General features: G+C 43.1%; 2 protein-coding genes and 1 pseudogene across 4 annotated transcripts in view; 2 read left to right on the forward strand and 1 right to left on the reverse strand.

Moving 5' to 3' along the window:
• Positions 1–549, forward strand: part of Mgtor (Megator) — a 29,730-nt gene extending 29,181 nt beyond the window's left edge. For all 3 annotated transcript variants that reach the window (XM_065228572.1, XM_065228574.1, XM_065228573.1), the window contains one exon: positions 46–549. In XM_065228572.1, coding sequence (XP_065084644.1) covers positions 46–248 — 203 coding nt within the window. In that variant the 3' untranslated portion in view covers positions 249–549. The remainder of the gene's footprint in view (positions 1–45) is intronic.
• A 6,008-nt stretch (positions 550–6,557) lies between these two features.
• On the reverse strand, positions 6,558–10,501 carry LOC135706919 (synembryn-like; annotated as a pseudogene).
• A 2,862-nt stretch (positions 10,502–13,363) lies between these two features.
• LOC135706920 (DNA repair protein complementing XP-C cells homolog) lies at positions 13,364–16,308 on the forward strand (the record flags this gene model as incomplete). The annotated part of the gene is made up of 4 exons (XM_065228603.1): positions 13,364–14,287; positions 14,435–15,517; positions 15,581–15,749; positions 15,945–16,308. Coding segments are annotated over 4 exons (2,469 nt in total), but the record flags the coding sequence as incomplete, so codon positions are not given.
• Positions 16,309–16,915: the final 607 nt, after the last annotated feature.

Consider the following 16,915-nt stretch of genomic DNA (forward strand, 5'->3'; position numbering starts at 1 on the left):
AACATGTGATTCGATATAAACCTATACGATCATTTCGAATTACAGCTTTGAACCGTTCCGGACCATCAATGGCCCCCAATAATCAACAGCGATCGCCGATGGGCAGTCCCAACAGAGCATTCCATCACCACCAAGGATCGCCGCATCGCCAGTACCAGCACTACGCGCAGCAACAGGTCAGCCCGCCGATGCGCCGGAATACCCGTTCGGCACGTTCACGTCGTTCTACACCAAACTATCGTCCTTAGAAGACGGATGTTCCGTTAAACTTACACGTAAGATATTTATTAGGAAGACGCTTCTCAAGCTGGATTGAGGCCAAGTAAGTTGCACATTTTTCTCTCAGTTTCTTGAATCCACCAACCAAAATATTTTCGTTGTACAAAACCATATTTGTAGCCAGTTTTCCGAACGAGCGGAATTGATCTCCGAGTGATTCGCGGAGGTTTCTTAGGTAAACACATTTATTATTAGATGTAGCGAGTAAACTGTGGTGTTCACATAATTATTCAAATATTAATTCGGCATTCACATCACCCGGTAGAAGCTCTGTTAGAAGAATAAATCACATTCTGTTGGAAGTGATTGAAGTAAAAACATAAATTGAATTCTAATTCGATAGTGAACTTTATTATGGCGATGACATCCATTTTTTTTAACTAGTTTGTTTATTTACTAGGCTCAGTCGTGTGTGACACTTTGCGGAGCCAAAAATTCGTATTTTTTTAATTACCATTTTAAACAGCAGCAAACCTAGGTTAGTATTGGGTACCAATTACTCGTGGCGGGGTTGAGATTAATGGGTAACAATTTTTTTTGGAAGGAGATAGGTAGGAAACAGGTTTCTGAAGCCTCCTTCAGATACTACTCTCGAACGGTCGACCAAATGCTAGCTGGGCGGGGGCAAGTATCACAGAAACAGGTGGATAATAAGACATGGATGCAATGGCCTGCATGTAGGGAAGATCACGATTTCCCAATACCTGATCTATGTCATCATAACCGGTTCTACGAGGTTTATTCTGTAGAGATGTGCGTCTAGCGATTAATGGTTGGACATAAGTCTTGACATCACGCGAATGAATCCGCGACTTACGACACCACCCAAGAGAATTACTTGTCCAATCGATTTGCTAACTTAGAAGAGAACTCAGACGTTTTAATGGGAAAAATTCATCATGTGAAATTCTTCTATCATATATCTCGCCTTGTTGTGCGCCCACCTTTGCGAGAGAGTCTGCCTTCTCATTGCCTGGGATTGAGCAAAGTGAGGGGACCCATACAAAAGTAATCATATATGATCTTTCGACCAGCAAACTCATCTGCTCCCTTACCTTTGAAAGGAAATAAGATGAGTGCCTACCTTGTTTCATCGACCGAATAGCCTCAATCGAACTGAGACTATCCGAGAAGATGAAGTAATGGTCTGTGGGCATGTCGGAAACTCCTTGAATAGCCTGTTTCACGGAGAGATCATAGTCAATGGGTGAACTGTAGTTATTAAAGCATACACGAGGAGGGATGACATCCATTGTTGCGGTATTGAATTTTGGATTTCTTGATGAATCATGGAACTTTTTCACAAACCTCATTATTTAAATCATTACTGTGTACATAAGGCATAAGCAGAGAAATTCAGAGGCTCATGTTGCCAGAAGTTGTGCTTACTACTACGGACCCACAAGACCTTAAGCCTTGACCTCTGGTCAACTTCGCCCTGTACTAAGTGTACCATGTGAGCAGTTCCACGCCAAATGACGAATGCACCTAATACGACCTTCTCTGATGTGTATGAACACTTTGCAAAATTCTCGCGTCACCTTTCAAATAGACCAATCTACATTGATCGATTCTCAAAAACATGTTCAGCTGATCAAGGTCACATCTTGAAGGAAGTTGGACTAGCAAAAGTAAGTAAGTCCTGGAACATGTTGGACAGTTTGCTAAGTTATTTAAGCTTTGCTATTCCTGGCATGTGCGTAGCCAGAGAAGGATATGAGCACTCTGAAAAATCTCCACGTCCGATTTACGTGAAATATCACGTAACTGATCAGTATTTAGAAACCCTCAAATGTTGGTGCTCAAGAGTAAAGCCCTGCCAATTGACTAATCCAATTTTATGCCGGCCACCGCGGCGCTGTAATCGTAGCGGTGATGAACGTGAAATCATCTGTCAAATTGCATATATTTTCAAGTTTGTGATAAGAAAACTATTTTTTACGAGTTATTGTAATTGCTTCATTCATTAACAGATAGCAAATATGAACAGAAAAGTAGCGCCGGTAAGAATGGTAAGTAAATCCTAATTTTTAAATGCAAAATTATTGAGAAATTTTATTGTTTTGGCTATAGTCATTCATGTCGGTTTGTCGGCAAAGCTCGAGTGGTAGGAAACTTCATTTTAAACTGCTCGAATTATGTGATTAATTCTCGAACTAAGTTTTTTTTTAGATTACACGGCCATAGAATCTGACTCAAATTTGAGCTCCGTTTTCTCACTTTTACTAAAATCATGAATACTCATACACTGAGTAAAAATCGGCTCACATTTGAGCTTCTATTCGTCGAGCCCGTTCCCTTGATACCCATTTGTAGGGGTGCCGTGGTATTTTCACAAACCGCTATCTTAGATTCCTGAATAATACCAGACATTGATTTTTGGATTCTACTTGTCGAGTCCGTTCCGTTTTGCGTTTCAAAGGCATTTACGCAAAGGACGTCGCCATCTTGAATTCTGAAATAGCACTGGGCATCGATTTTTGATTTCTACTCGTAGCGTTCGTTTCGTAGATATTAATATTTTAGGGTTGTCGAGGTATTTGCACAAACTGGATGTCGCCATCTTGAAATCAGGCTCGTCAACTTTAAAGGACTTCACCACCTTGGATTTAAAACAGTCCGGAAGCCACTCAGGTGCTGGAAATTATAACCAACCCTGTAGCTAACCATATCGATGGCTATGTGGTCTTTCCTCTACCCTTGATTAAGGCAACAACGCCGAGTCGAATATGACGTAATGCTCGATCATTACATTTGAATGACTTCATGTCACCGAGCATATAAGATGGTCGGCGTAGTGGATTGTTGTGATGTAAAGGGCCCGGTGGCCTAGTGTCGACCATTTTTGCTTACTAAGCAGAAGATCACACTGAACCCATAACAAACGTAAATTTTACCTGAAATTTCAGGTGACTTCTTAAAAACAAGAATCTAATAAAAATTACATGCTACACGTAAAATTCATCGACATGTTAATGAAATTTGCTGGATTTACTGGTCGAGTTCATGCTGGTGAAGGTTATGTAAAATTCATTTAAATTTTCCGTGATCTCATGGTGTGAAAATGTTCTGTGCGTAACCTCTTAAGTTCAAGATGGTGACAGAAGAAAGTATTGGCATTCCCCATTATTGGAAGATTTGGGATTGCTAGACAGCCCAGTTTTTAACATTCATTGAAATCCAGAAAATAATCTTAAGTTTTATTAATCCAGAAATGAAAAAGTGAATGCAGGATCAGGTTATTTGGGCTATTCATAATTTTAAATTGCGAGCTACAAGATTATTCTAGTAAACGGGGGATTTTTAAAGCTTCCAGATCATCAGTTCCGGACTAAAATAAATGGTGAGAATCAAATATTTACATTTAAAGAAAAAAATAAAACGGTGATCAATTTTCGCTTTCTAATCTCTTAAACAGAAAATACCGAGCTCTCAGAAATTGAAACCCTTTCCTAAAGTAAAAAATGTGAGTCTTTCTGGAAGCAGTTCCACCCAGGATGAGGAAAAAACAGGCAGTAGATCTAGTGAAACCATGAAATAGGTGGTGCATCAATTAAAGACAAATTTAATTTTAATAAAACACTTTGAAAATAAATGTGTTACCAAAATATTTGGCTTCATAGACTTCATGAAAAAATAAATCGAAATTTACCACAAATTCACATAAACATAACTGTAAAACCCTGTGAAACTTACTTGAAAATTCACGTAACTTTTAAGTATTGCCAATTTGAATAACATCTGTAGATCTGGTAAAATTGACGTGAAAATCACTTGATTTTTATATGCATCATTTGAACGGAATTTAATGCCCAAAACACGTAATATTCACCTGAAAAGTAAGATGGAACATATCTACGTACCTTTTCAGGTGAATATTACGTGTATTTTATTTGTAGTGCATGCACACTTAGATTTTTTTGCCGAGATGTTCACCACCGAGCAGCTCGGCAATCTATTTTGCTGGATCTCAGTTTAAAATTTGCCGAGATTCAGCAAACGGCAATTCTGCCGAGGTCTCGGCTAACAAACATAAATTTTGCTGAGATCTCAGTAAAAATAAATGCCGAGCCTGCTCGGTGGTGCCAATCTCGGCAAAAAATCTAAGTGTGTGTAAGTTCACCTAAATCGAAGTCAAACATCATTTCTGACAGTGCTGATTCCTTTTGAAGGGGCTCATGGATGAACAATTAGGAAAGTTGCTAAACGATGATGATGGTAACAATCGGTGTATCCCTCAACCAATTTTCATCTTGTCAGCTGAGCCTAACTAACGAAAGCCTGTCACAAAGTGGGCTATGCGTTTGGTCCAACGAGCGAAAGTTGTCATACTAATAGCGAATTCGTTTATTATTCAGTTTCAACCTGGATTGGGTATCAAGATTGGGTCTGCTTGTTTTCTGACAAACGTCAGTTTGCTCGTTTGTTTTTAAAACCTAGCTCAGGTTGAGGTTCGCACCCCGATAATAAACGAATTCGCTATAAGTTGATAGTCTAATTTACCCTTCCCACTAACAAATACATCCTTTTCTTCCGTGACAACCGTGCAAATGCAGATATGCATTCGGTATACTTATAGCGAATTCGTTTATTATTCAGTTCCAACCTGGATCGGGTATCAAGATTTGGTCTGCTTGTTTTCTGACAAACGTCAATTTGCTCGTTTGTTTTTAAAACCTAGCTCAGGTTGAGGTTCACACTGACAAAAAGTTCGGTTTCGCACTGGGTTGGAACTGGTGTTAACCCCGATAATAAACGAATTCGCTATTAGTATACTTATAACAACGGATGCCCAGCAAACAAACAGTCCCCTTCCCGATGACCGTAAAGCTGGGTTTAGACAGGGCAAGTCAATTGATCAAGTCAGTTGAATTCAATTGGCTTGAAAAGTTGAGCAAGGTTCAATTTTTTTTAATTCAAGTGAGTTGATCAAGTCAATTGAATGGCATGGTTTACACGTTCAATTCGCGTTCAAGTCAGTTGAATTCAACTGACTTGATCAGTTGACTTGCCCTATCTAAACCCAGCTTAAGAGGAAATTCAGAGCATTTAAGGGATTGCAGGGATTTGATTTCTGAGGCTAGCTCCAAAAGAATACAGACGAGAATTTCAAGAGAGTCGAGTTCGGGTGATCTAAGGAATGTCGGGGAGCGTTCCAAGCATGGACCCAAAGGGTAAGGACCTCCTTCACGCGATTTTTTTTTGTTCACCTAGCTGTTTTTTTTAGTGTACTTGGTGCACCCGGTACTAGAGCAAAAGACAGCAATTTGTACCAGAACAGGTGTCAAAAGTGACACAGACAGCACAACTGCCAGCAAAAAAAAAGCGCGGTACCCGCTGCCGTGGCAGTCAGATTGAGGTGTGTCATATCCGCGCCATCCGTTCAATCGTGAGCGAGTGCGTTATCTCAATTCATTCTTGGAGGATCATAAGTACAACCCACGACGTGCCAAGCGATTGGCGGAAAATCTCAGCGTCGAACTCCGAGATATGGTCAAACGGTGCAGCTTTGAGCGGTATCGAGTGGCTGCCATGGTGACCGTGGGAGATAAGAATTCCCAGGACTTCAAATCGTCCATGCGTTTCGCGTGGGATGCCGAAAAGGATGAATACGTGAACTTTGTATACGAAGCACCGACGTATTTTGTATTCGCGACCGTACTTGCAGTGTATTACGAGTAGATGTAGTGGATCGAACAATAAAATTGATAGTCATATTTTCTTAGAGACGCTTCGGGCGAATTCGAGAAACCAACTCCACCACAGTTTATTCAGTAGGGAGGGGGCAATTGCAACATGCTGCCACCGTTACAGTTTTCTGATTGAGATCGGTTTAAAAATAATTAATGTGAAATCTAAAAATCCTGTATAAATAAAATTCAAACAAAAAAATCCGAACAAGGGCGATTTCTTTCGCAATGATGACACTCAGGAGAATTTCAACACCTAAAAGCATCTATTTCCCCGCTCAGAACAATAGACAATAAATAAAACTGAACTATATACTGACTGCTCTACTGTACGGAAACACATTTATCATGATTGGTATCGAAACGGAAATTTTTCAGTTGATTAAAAATGCGCACATCAGAAGTGGGAAAAACGTTGTTCAACATCTACACAACAGCAGCTCTGATAGAATTATTCATCTTCGGTTACACAATAATGTATAGATTTGCCAGCTTTGAGTAAGACTTCCATAGACAAACATTTCCCTAACAGTAGTAGCAGAATATTTGGAATAACTTTATTCGACTTCCACGCGAAGAACACATAAATACACTCAGCTACGATTCGAAGCTAGGACTCGAATAAATACTGAAACCACGATACTTACCTTTCTTGGAAGCTTTAGGTTTTTCGCTTATGATCGCGCTGCTGTTCGGGAATCTCGTCCTGCAGTTCCATGATATGATCCACCGGCTGCGGCCGCCCGTCCTCGCCGATCTTGCACGGCTGAACGATGCCCTGTCGCTGCAGTTTATCCATCAGTGCCACCAATTGCATCGCTTCGTACTCCTTCTGCTCCTCGGACATGCCTTCCAGCGGGTTTGGCTTCGGTGGTTCGTAGCAGCCCAGCACCGGATTGATGGCATGCTGGATCTGTTTGTACTCTTCCGTATCGCTGTCCTCAGAATCGGACGAATACTGTTCCGTATTGCCCTGGCGGCCGCACAGCAACCCACGATTCGCAAACAGACCGGCCGCATTGCCACAGCCCGTGTATTTGATCATCCGACCGACGTTTTCCTTGCACAGGACGAAGTCGGCAATTTAAGTGATCGGGCTCGTTAGCAGCGAGCAAAGGTAGTTGCGTCTGGGGGGGGGGACGTGCTGTCAAATCAGCCTACTGATCATTCTTGTATGAAACTGGTTCCAAAGGTAAACAAACGCTGTAGGTTTCTTATGGCTTGTTTACGTTTGGAACCAGTTATCCCAGTTATGCGAGGTAGGCGACGATTGTTCGTATTTGACAGCCACCTCCCCCCCTTGAGTTGCGTAGCTCCGTGCCGACTTCCGGTCGTTCTTTAACGTTCTTCAGGGGAGGAAGCACTTCCGATCGAACGTAACGCCGGTTAAGGGCCGTCGCTCGAATCGTCTTGATCAGGACCGTCAGAATAGGCGACAACAGTTCGTACTGATCGGACTTCTTTTCTGATTTTTGGAAAACCCGTCTCAGAAACTCCACCAGCACGTGTAGGACGTAAACGTTCTTTCCTTCGAATGGCACAACGGTTTTGGAATCCAGATCTTCCGGGTTCAACGGTGAGACAAGCTCGCTATAACAGCTGACCGGAACACTGGTTAAGAGATTGACAATGTTCGATTGGAGAGAAATGATCTTATCTCGATTCAGGGTGCGATAGAAGAATAGATCGTGAACGACTACTGCTAAACGATGGAATTGATTGGCTTCTTCTTCCTCCGGAACGGCATTCAAGGGTGTGCGAACGGTTAAATTGAACAGAACCTTCAGCACTTCATTAATCAACTCGAGATCTTCATTTCATTTCATTTTCATTTTCATTTTCAAGCACAGAAGGGGGTCATAGGGCCAAGTCACCAGCGAAAAATCGCTGTCCATACTGCACCAGGGTAGAGGTATAGATTTGGCATCACAGAATAATAACCACAGGGGTCAAATGAATCCTGTTTACGATACCGCATAGTAAGGAAAGCTGTTGAACATAGGGGATAGTCAGAGTAACAGCAATAATAGTGAAAGTTAGGAAAATAAGCAGGTAGAGATGGTTGATTTGCAATGGCTATCGACTCTGTTATATGGCCTACCGTATCAGATTCAAATTTAATGTCGTTTAATATTGCGCTTATTACTTTTATCTTTATTCTTCAATCTTGGTTGTTTTAAAGTGAACTGGATGAAATTATTGTTTTATCAAAATTATGTTAAAGTTAACTACTATTCATATTTGCTAATTAATACCTAAATGTAATTTTTAATTTTATGAAGATAAGTTGCTCAGAATAGCAGCCTGCAATTCCGTACCAGAATCCGCCTCCAATTTAATGTCTTTTGTGGATTCGTAGTAGCAAAGTTGTGCTAAAAGCTAAATAGTTACCTAAAAATACTACCTAAATCGTTGACAATCAGAGCCGGGCCACTGATGAAAACCAAAACTACAACCCTGAAAAAACGAATCGATATTTTCGAAGGCGAACACAACCTATTCTTGCTAGTGATTCTGTCCAATTGTTAGGTATCCAAATTATAGTCATTCGTAAATTTATCATTGAATATATGGATGAATTATCTATTATTGAATAACTATTATTTACGATAATTACATGAAAGAAATAACATATAAACTACAAACAAAACGTGACTACTAAAATCTCAAAAAGATATTCTCACAAGTATATTTCACGCAACCAGGAATCTCAAAACCATTAGACGCTATAATGATACTCTGCACATGTTAGACACAAGAAAAGGCCAAAAAGCAAGCGTCCGACACACAAAACCCGGCAAATCCACTGGCAATCACAATCAACGATTCTACGAATCGCGAGCGCTCACGAATCAAAAAACCGCTGACTGCGACACTCTGAAAGCGAAACTGACAGGCTTTATGCGTCAAACACCCGCCCTCCAATCTCCCCCCGCATCCAACAACACAAACCTCCATTACAACATCTAACGAATTCAAAACTCCGAAAATCACTCATCTATAGAAAGTGAGTGGAAGCAACCCTGCATGCAACTATTCTTCATGATACGCTTTGTCTGTCTATCTTTCTATTAGGCCTGTGGACATGTGTTAGCTTCGAAACTTCTAACCAAACTAGGAAAATTTTGAAATCACAAAAAAAAATTCAAAGGTAATTACAAGCAAAATACATATTGATTATTTTACGCAAAACCGAGCAAGTAATATTAAATCTCTTGTATTGTATGCTAATGCTAATTGACTGTAACAAAAATAATATGCCTAAATAAAATAAAATATTAATAAAATGATATGCAAAATTTACTAGAAGGTCATTACTTTATTGGTGAGAAGTTTCTAATAAGCCCTCCCAGTTCCTCTGTATACAGAACAAATCTGATACTATAATCAGAATTGCTCAGTCTGCATGAAGCAGCCGATTGCATCAAGGAAGTTCTATTAACAACCAAGAATTAATCGTTTGAGGTATACTGAAGCATTAAGAAGGTGATATGTGTCACTATGGGAAATCATCATCGTTGCAAATATGAAGAAATTAAACATAACCCTTTGCTTCAGTACCGTCAACCTCCATGTCCATGGGGAGGGCATTAATCAACTCGAGATCTTTGTCCTAAAACAAATCATTCAGATCAGCTTTACCCGCAAAAACAATTAATACAAAGACTTACACTAAACTCCTTCGTTTCGGCTGCCTGTCCCATGAACAGATCCAACGTTTCCACCAGGTACACCAATCCAGTTCCTCTGGAACCTTCGCTCGAATATCACAGTTGATTGCCGTTAGTAGGAACAGCAACTTCATATCAAAGTATCTAATATCATAGCAAACATTTCCGTCCCTGAAAAATATCAACTTCATTTTTGACTTTGTCTACCCAAACACCCTCAGCATCGCCCTTCCTACTTGTAAGTTTTGATCCTCCGCATAATGCCCTCGGTGGAAGAATTGTTCAGACACAGCTCCTGGCACTTGCTGCTCTGGAAAATCAAATTGCTCAAGCACTTCAACGCTTCCACCTGGACCTCTTCGCTCGCTCGGCACTGGCAGCTTTCGCGACCGATCCCTGCCAAACCGAGCAAACAAGCCAGCTGCTGCTCCCGAACCGTCTCGTTCAGGTAGGTCTTGTCGCGACTGAGCAGCTTGATCGCCACCAGACAGTCCTCCCGGTGCTTCTTTTTCAGGTATTCTTCGATAGCTACTAGATAGAATTTCTCCGTTGTTCCACCAACCGAAAGCTTCAGTCCTTCGCATATTTTCTTATAGATACCCCCAGCAGTGCTGATTGATGTGCAGTTTACGTAAACCATGTTAAGTTTGCTAGCCAGCTTTTGGTCACTTATAATCCTGGTGAGAGTAGCTGTTTTTCCCGTTCCAGGAGGGCCACTAAAATCAATTAAATGTCAGATCAGATCTGGTTCGCATAACGCAAAACACAACTACTTACCTTATGTACAAACTGCCGGAACCATTTTCCGATAAAATGTCTTCAATATACTTTACCAGACCTTCAGTTTCACGTTCCCGTTCCGGAAGGCATCCAATAGCCGTTAGTTGCTTTGGCTCGTTTCGGCGGTGAAGCCTCCGGAATATCGTTGTTCTTCTTGTTATCACGGCGAATGAGAACGACTCAAATTTGAGTTTAGTTCACTCATAATCGCGAAAAGTGCAGGAACTCAGCGATGAGTTAATTTGCCTCATGTTTTCCCAGGTTTTTCCAGGATTTTCCAGGGAAAAATTCCCGAATTTGAGAAAAGTAAAGATTGGATTCACTCAGTCTATTGGTACTACTCCGAGACTGAATAAAATTTTCGTCAATTTCCTCATTTTCCGGCAGATTTTTTAGGTTTTCCTCCTTTGGTTGTTGCTCCGTACGAGTTCGAGGATCAAGATGAGGAAGACGTGCAAACCCCTGAACAGTCCGTTCAACCCGATGAGCCGCTGGTGGCTCAACATGACGACATCCTGACTGATGATGAAGAAGGCGAGGTTGAAGACGACGGTGTTGAAGAAACCGGAGCGCTCCCTTCGCAACTAGACCGTGGTTCAAACCTCGAAATGGAAACCCCGAGGCGCAGCGAACGGGAGCGCAGACTCCCCGGTAAGTTGAAAGAATTTCTGGTTGGAAAAATTTTCACTGCCGCGCAATCCCATTCTGCAGATGTTCCCCATAACGTTTCCGATGTACTATTTGACGGTTCCGTTGGACGAGATGAGGCCGAGCGTTCGATCTTCGATGTCCCGGAGGCGTACAAGGAGATCGCTGGACGAGCCGACGAAGCTCTTTGGCAGCAAGCGGTCCGTGAGGAACTGCAGTCGCTAGCGGACAACCATGCTTGGCGATTGGTGAGATGCCCTGCTGGTGTGGTTCCGCTCAAATCGAAATGGGTCTTCCGAATCAAGCCGGACGAGCATGGCGAACCGATCCGTTACAAGGCGCGCTTGGTGGCGAAGGGATTCCAACAGAAGCCCGGAGTCGACTACAACGAAACATATTCCCCCGTAGCAAAGTTAGCCACGATACGAACCGTTCTTGCTGTAGCAACCCACCGAAGGATGCACGTTCACCAACTCGATGTGAAGACCGCATTCCTCTACGGTGAGCTTGAAGAAGACGTCTACATGGCCATACCCGAAGGAGTTGCAGCACCGCCGAACTTCGTTTGCAAGCTGGATCGATCGCTGTACGGACTCAAGCAAAGCCCCCGCTGTTGGAACAACAAGCTAAACGACCTTCTACTGGATTTCGGCTTTACCCGTTCCGGGCATGATTACTGTCTATATACCAGGATCGACGATCGAGGGGGGGTATACATAATCATCTACGTGGACGATTTGCTCATTGCTGGCGATCGACTGGACCTGGTGAAGGAGATCAAGCGTGCTCTTTCCAAGAAGCTCCAGATGACGGATTGCGGCGTGGTTAATCATTTCCTTGGAATGAAGATCCGATACGACCGCGCCACCGGATGCATGTACCTGGCGCAAGAAGCTGCTGTGGACCGTGTGCTGACGAAGTTCGGCATGCAAGACTGTAACCATGTCAAAACCCCAATGGAGAAAGGCTGTTTCCTGCCACCACAAGCTGCGAATCCTGTGTTGCATCCATACCGTCAATTGCTGGGCAGCCTGATGTATACGATGCTGTGTGTTCGACCGGACATATGCTACGCTGTTGGATACCTAGGGCGCTTCCAAGTTCAACCTGATGAGGCCCACTGGCAAGCCCTGAAGAGAGTGGTCCGTTACGTGAAGGGAACGAAGAACTTGAAGCTCCAGTACAAGCAAAACGACGACGCCGAGGCACTTGTCGGGTACGCAGACGCTGACTGGGCATCGGATGCTGAGGATAGGAAATCCGTTAGTGGCTTCGTCTTTAAGGTCTTTGGGAACACCGTGTCTTGGGCAAGCCGCAAGCAACAAACCGTTGCACTGTCGTCGTGTGAAGCCGAGTATGCAGCTTTAAGTGCCGCGGCCTCCGAAGGGCTGTGGCTGCACGGAATCCTTGAAGACCTGAAGCAAGTTCGACCGGACACGGCATTCAAGGTGTACGAAGACAACCGTGGGTGCATTGCAATGGCCACAAACACCGAAAGCAAGCGTGTCAAGCACATCGATGTAAAGCACCATTTTTTGCGCGACCATGTGGCACAAGGAAGACTTCAAATCGAAGCAATTGATACAGCAAACCAAATAGCGGACACGTTCACCAAGCCCCTGGAACCTGGACGTTTCCGCGAACTAAGGACCCTCCTAGGACTGATCGATTCAGGGGGGGTGTTGGAGTAAATCGGTAACGCAGTGTGCTGATCACCTCCTTGGAGACCGAACGTCACCCCTAGCAACCTAAGTTTTCTTAAATAAACAACGGTGAAAAACTTTTCATTCCTGTTCAAGACTCCACTCAAGCTAGTCGTATGATATTTAGTATGGTGAAAGACACAAAAATCTCAAAATATGAGTAAAAAATTTATGACCGACAGTGAAGAAGAGGATGCGGATTTTTCCGCCAGTGAAGATGAATGGCTACCGGAAAATGACAAACCCGGACGCGGTTCAAAGACGGCTTTGGGGAAAGGATCATCTTCCGGTGCGTCCGAATCAGATGATGGTGAAAGCGACGAAGGTGGCGAACCGAAGGGTGGTGGAAGACGCTCCCAAGCGCAAAAGGGGCAGGCGACAGATGCCAGGTATGAATGGAAACCAGTTTTTTTTGGGTGTTCAAGGTCATCCAAAAATGAGATTTTGTTACCTGAAAAGGGTTGCTTTTGTGTGTCGTTTTAGGAAATCACGCGCTCCACCAAAACCGAAACTATCAACATCGGAGCGTAAGAAATTGTACGAAAAGTATCGCCCCTCAGCTGGCAGCAAAGTTGGCAGAAAAACAGGAAAATCAAAGCCGCTCAAGAAAAAGAAAGAAGAAGATTCCGATTCTGATTGGGAAGAAGTAGAAGAGAAGGAGGAAAACCAGCCTCTGCATGACGTACAAATAACACTGGATGTTGGACCGACAAATGTTCAGAGGAAGAAACGGAGCAATGAAATCGATATTGAAGCATGTATCGAGCGGTTTTTGAATCGCAAGAAGCGTGAGATTCAAATCACCCTCCACAAAATTGACATTGAGATGGCCATTGCCGACGGAAACTTCGTGAACGGCGTTTTGAACAACTCTAAACTATTATCGCTGGCTTTGACGTTGATTCCGTCGCAAAAATGTTATCCAAAGGATAGAACAAACCTAGAATACTTTGAACAGATTACGAAATTTTTCAAAGAAATCGTAGATCTCAAAGAAAGACGAATGTTCTGTCGCTTCAAAAAGCTACCGTCATTGGAGACATCACTTCGCCTGCAGATGTTGACTAAGGCCGCCATCTGTAAGCGTGATTACATTTTGATATTTATAATTCTACTTCGCGCAATTGGCGTCCAGTGTCGCATGGTCATGTCCTTGGCTGTAGAACCGAAGAAGCTACCACAGAGTGAACTACAGCAAACGCAAGTTACAGTGGTAAAGAAAGCAAAAAAGGATATCGACTCGGAAGCAAAATCAACCGCCACCAGTATTAGTAAGGGGTCAAAGAAAAAATCAACCAAGGAAGACCACGATTATGCCGATGACGGTAATAGTGGAGCGAAGAAGGAGCGTTCTAAGCGGAAGGCAGCAACTGGGAGCGCCCTTAAAGTTCTTCAACTTGACGGAAATGACGATTCTTGTGGCGGCGTACCGAGTAAGAAATCCAAGCTGGCACCCTCGACAGGTCAAGCCGACAGTTCGAAGGACAAGCCATCTCCGGGACCAAGTACTTCGAAGGTGAGTGAGAATTTAATCTAGATTGGACATTTGATTCTGGAGATATCATCTAAATACGAGAATGAATGAATATTAGATTGATAGTAACCTTTTAAACACCGACGTTGCAACGGTAGGAAAATTAAACATGTTTCTTATTACTTTCAGGCTGCCATTCCCAAGCTGCAGGAAGTTTCTGTGTTCTCGCCGAGAAAAACACGGAAGCAACGTCAAGAACAAGCCAACGGTTCCCCGAGTTTCTCCGAAATCTCAAAGCCTAATAACCCAAAGCGAAATAGCAATCCACCTGTCGTCGCAGTACCCTCCACCACTTCATCTATTTTGATCAGGAAGGACTATAAAGACAAACCAGTGAAGAATATTATCGATAAGAAGAAGACATCCACTAAAGGGGTTAAACCTTCTAATACAACAGCAATTAATTCAAAAGTAAATCAAAGCAATACGCAAACGAAGAATGCAACACCGAAAGCTACAAAACCGAAACCAGAACCGGTCAAAGCACCGACAGTGGAAAAATCTAAATCCAAATGTAAAGAAAGTCCCAAAGTTCTTAAGGTGGAAATCTTTGACAAGAAACTCAAAAAACGGCTGGACCGTCGAGTGCTTTCAACGGACGACGAATTTCGCAAAGATCCAGACAACAAAACCAAGCTCAAATCCGGCGTCAATCTGTGGATCGAGGTGTACGCCGAGGAGGAGGAACAATGGGTCCCACTCGATGCCGTGGGTAGCAAGGTCCACTGCCTGGAACACATTGTGAAGCAGGCTTCGTCTCCACTGGTCTACATCCTCGCATGGAACAACGACGGCACAATCAAAGACGTTTCCCCGCGTTACTGTCCGAACTATGCTACCAGCACCAAAAAGCTACGTATCAAGCAGGAGTGGTTGGACAAAACGTTGGCCGAGTTCAAGGGGAAGCGAACGGCCAAGGATATCGAAGAGGACCGTTCTCTGAATCAGGCACTGATGGAGCAGCCTCTACCAACGACCATCAGCGAGTTCAAGAATAATCCGCTCTACGCCTTGAAGCGACACCTGCTGAAGTTTGAAGGAATCTACCCGCCGGATGCTCCGACACTTGGATTCATCAAGGATGAACCCGTTTACGCGAGGGAATGCGTACAGACGCTACACTCGCGGGAAATTTGGCTGAAGCAGGCGCGAACGGTGAAGATGTTCGAAACGGCGTACAAGGTGGTCAATGCCAGGCCCAAATACGATCGGGTAAGTTTGTTCCGGGTCACGAACCAAACGGTAATAGTTTGACTCTTCTGACTTTTTCTTCAGGCCTCCAGTCAAATGCTTCCGGCTCAGCCGCTGGAACTTTTCGGCTACTGGCAAACTCAGGACTACGAACCTCCTACGGCGGAAGACGGCATCGTTCCGAGGAATGCCTACGGCAACGTGGAACTTTTCAAACCGTGCATGCTCCCGAAGAAAACCGTTCATCTGCAATGTGAGTATTTTAATCCTGGAGTAACGCGGTGTGCTTCATATTTGCATATGAATCATTTGTTTTTAATGCCATAAAAAACTTCCCCAGCGAAGAGTGAAGATTTCCTTTTGAACTGTCTCGCACACTAGTTACATGTTCAGCTTGCACTGGAATATGACCGCCTTGCAATAAACTAATTCGATTTTTGTTTTTCAGTGCCCAGTTTGAACCGAATTTGCAAGAAGCTGGGCATCGATTGCGCTCAAGCCGTGACCGGGTTCGATTTCCACGGCGGATGCAGCCATCCAGTGTACGACGGGTTCGTAGTTTGCGAGGAGTTCAAGGACCTGGTGTTCGACGCCTGGTACCAGGAGCAGGAGCAAGAAGAGAAACGAGAACGCGACAAGTACGAGAAGCGGGTCTACGGCAACTGGAAGAAGCTTATCAAGAGATTGCTGATTCGTCGGAAGCTGCAGAATAAGTACAATTTCGACAATCTCACTGGGTAATTGGATCCCATCGAGTGATCTAAATGGCATGCTCGGCTGATGATTTTTAAGTGTCGGAGTAGTTCGTAAATGTTCTTACGTTGATGCATCTTGTCTAATTAAAGATTACTACATTCGACTGAAATCACTCTGGTTTTTGCAAATGGTTTGTTTGGGGTTGAACATTTTTTCGACTTACCTGGACATACAGTATGCTTACACTAATGTAAAAATGGTACAGACTTAGAAAGAGCTGTCAATTAACAACTGCGGGAGTGCTCAAATAACACTAAGTTGAGGTCCGGCATGAAGTCCCAGTAAAGACGTAATAAAGCCACAGAAGAGGAAGGACATAATTAGAATAATTCTAAGCGAATCCGAGGTTATTTGCAAGGGAATTCTAAGGATATATCTACGATAGTTTTAAAGGGGATTCTGTGCAATATATTGAAAGAAATTTAAGTGAATTCTTGTGAGTGTCATTAAGAATCAACTAAAAATGTAGAATGAATCCTAGAGGAATCAGCAAACCAATTCTCTAGGGACTAACAGAAATATTCTAGATGTCGAACATCAAGCAGATTCTGAAATCGCGAACTTAAAAAAAGTATCTGAGACTTCCTTTTTAAATATTCTAGCCTTAGATTTTTTTAAATCTTGGACTTAGACAAATTCTTAAATTTGGTATAAGTTTTAATT

The sequence above is a fragment of the Ochlerotatus camptorhynchus genome, unplaced genomic scaffold (genome assembly GCF_037179485.1).
Source record: "Ochlerotatus camptorhynchus isolate MF236.1 unplaced genomic scaffold, CSIRO-AGI_Acam_v1.1 ptg000294l, whole genome shotgun sequence".
NCBI classification, from domain to species: Eukaryota; Metazoa; Arthropoda; class Insecta; order Diptera; family Culicidae; genus Ochlerotatus; species Ochlerotatus camptorhynchus.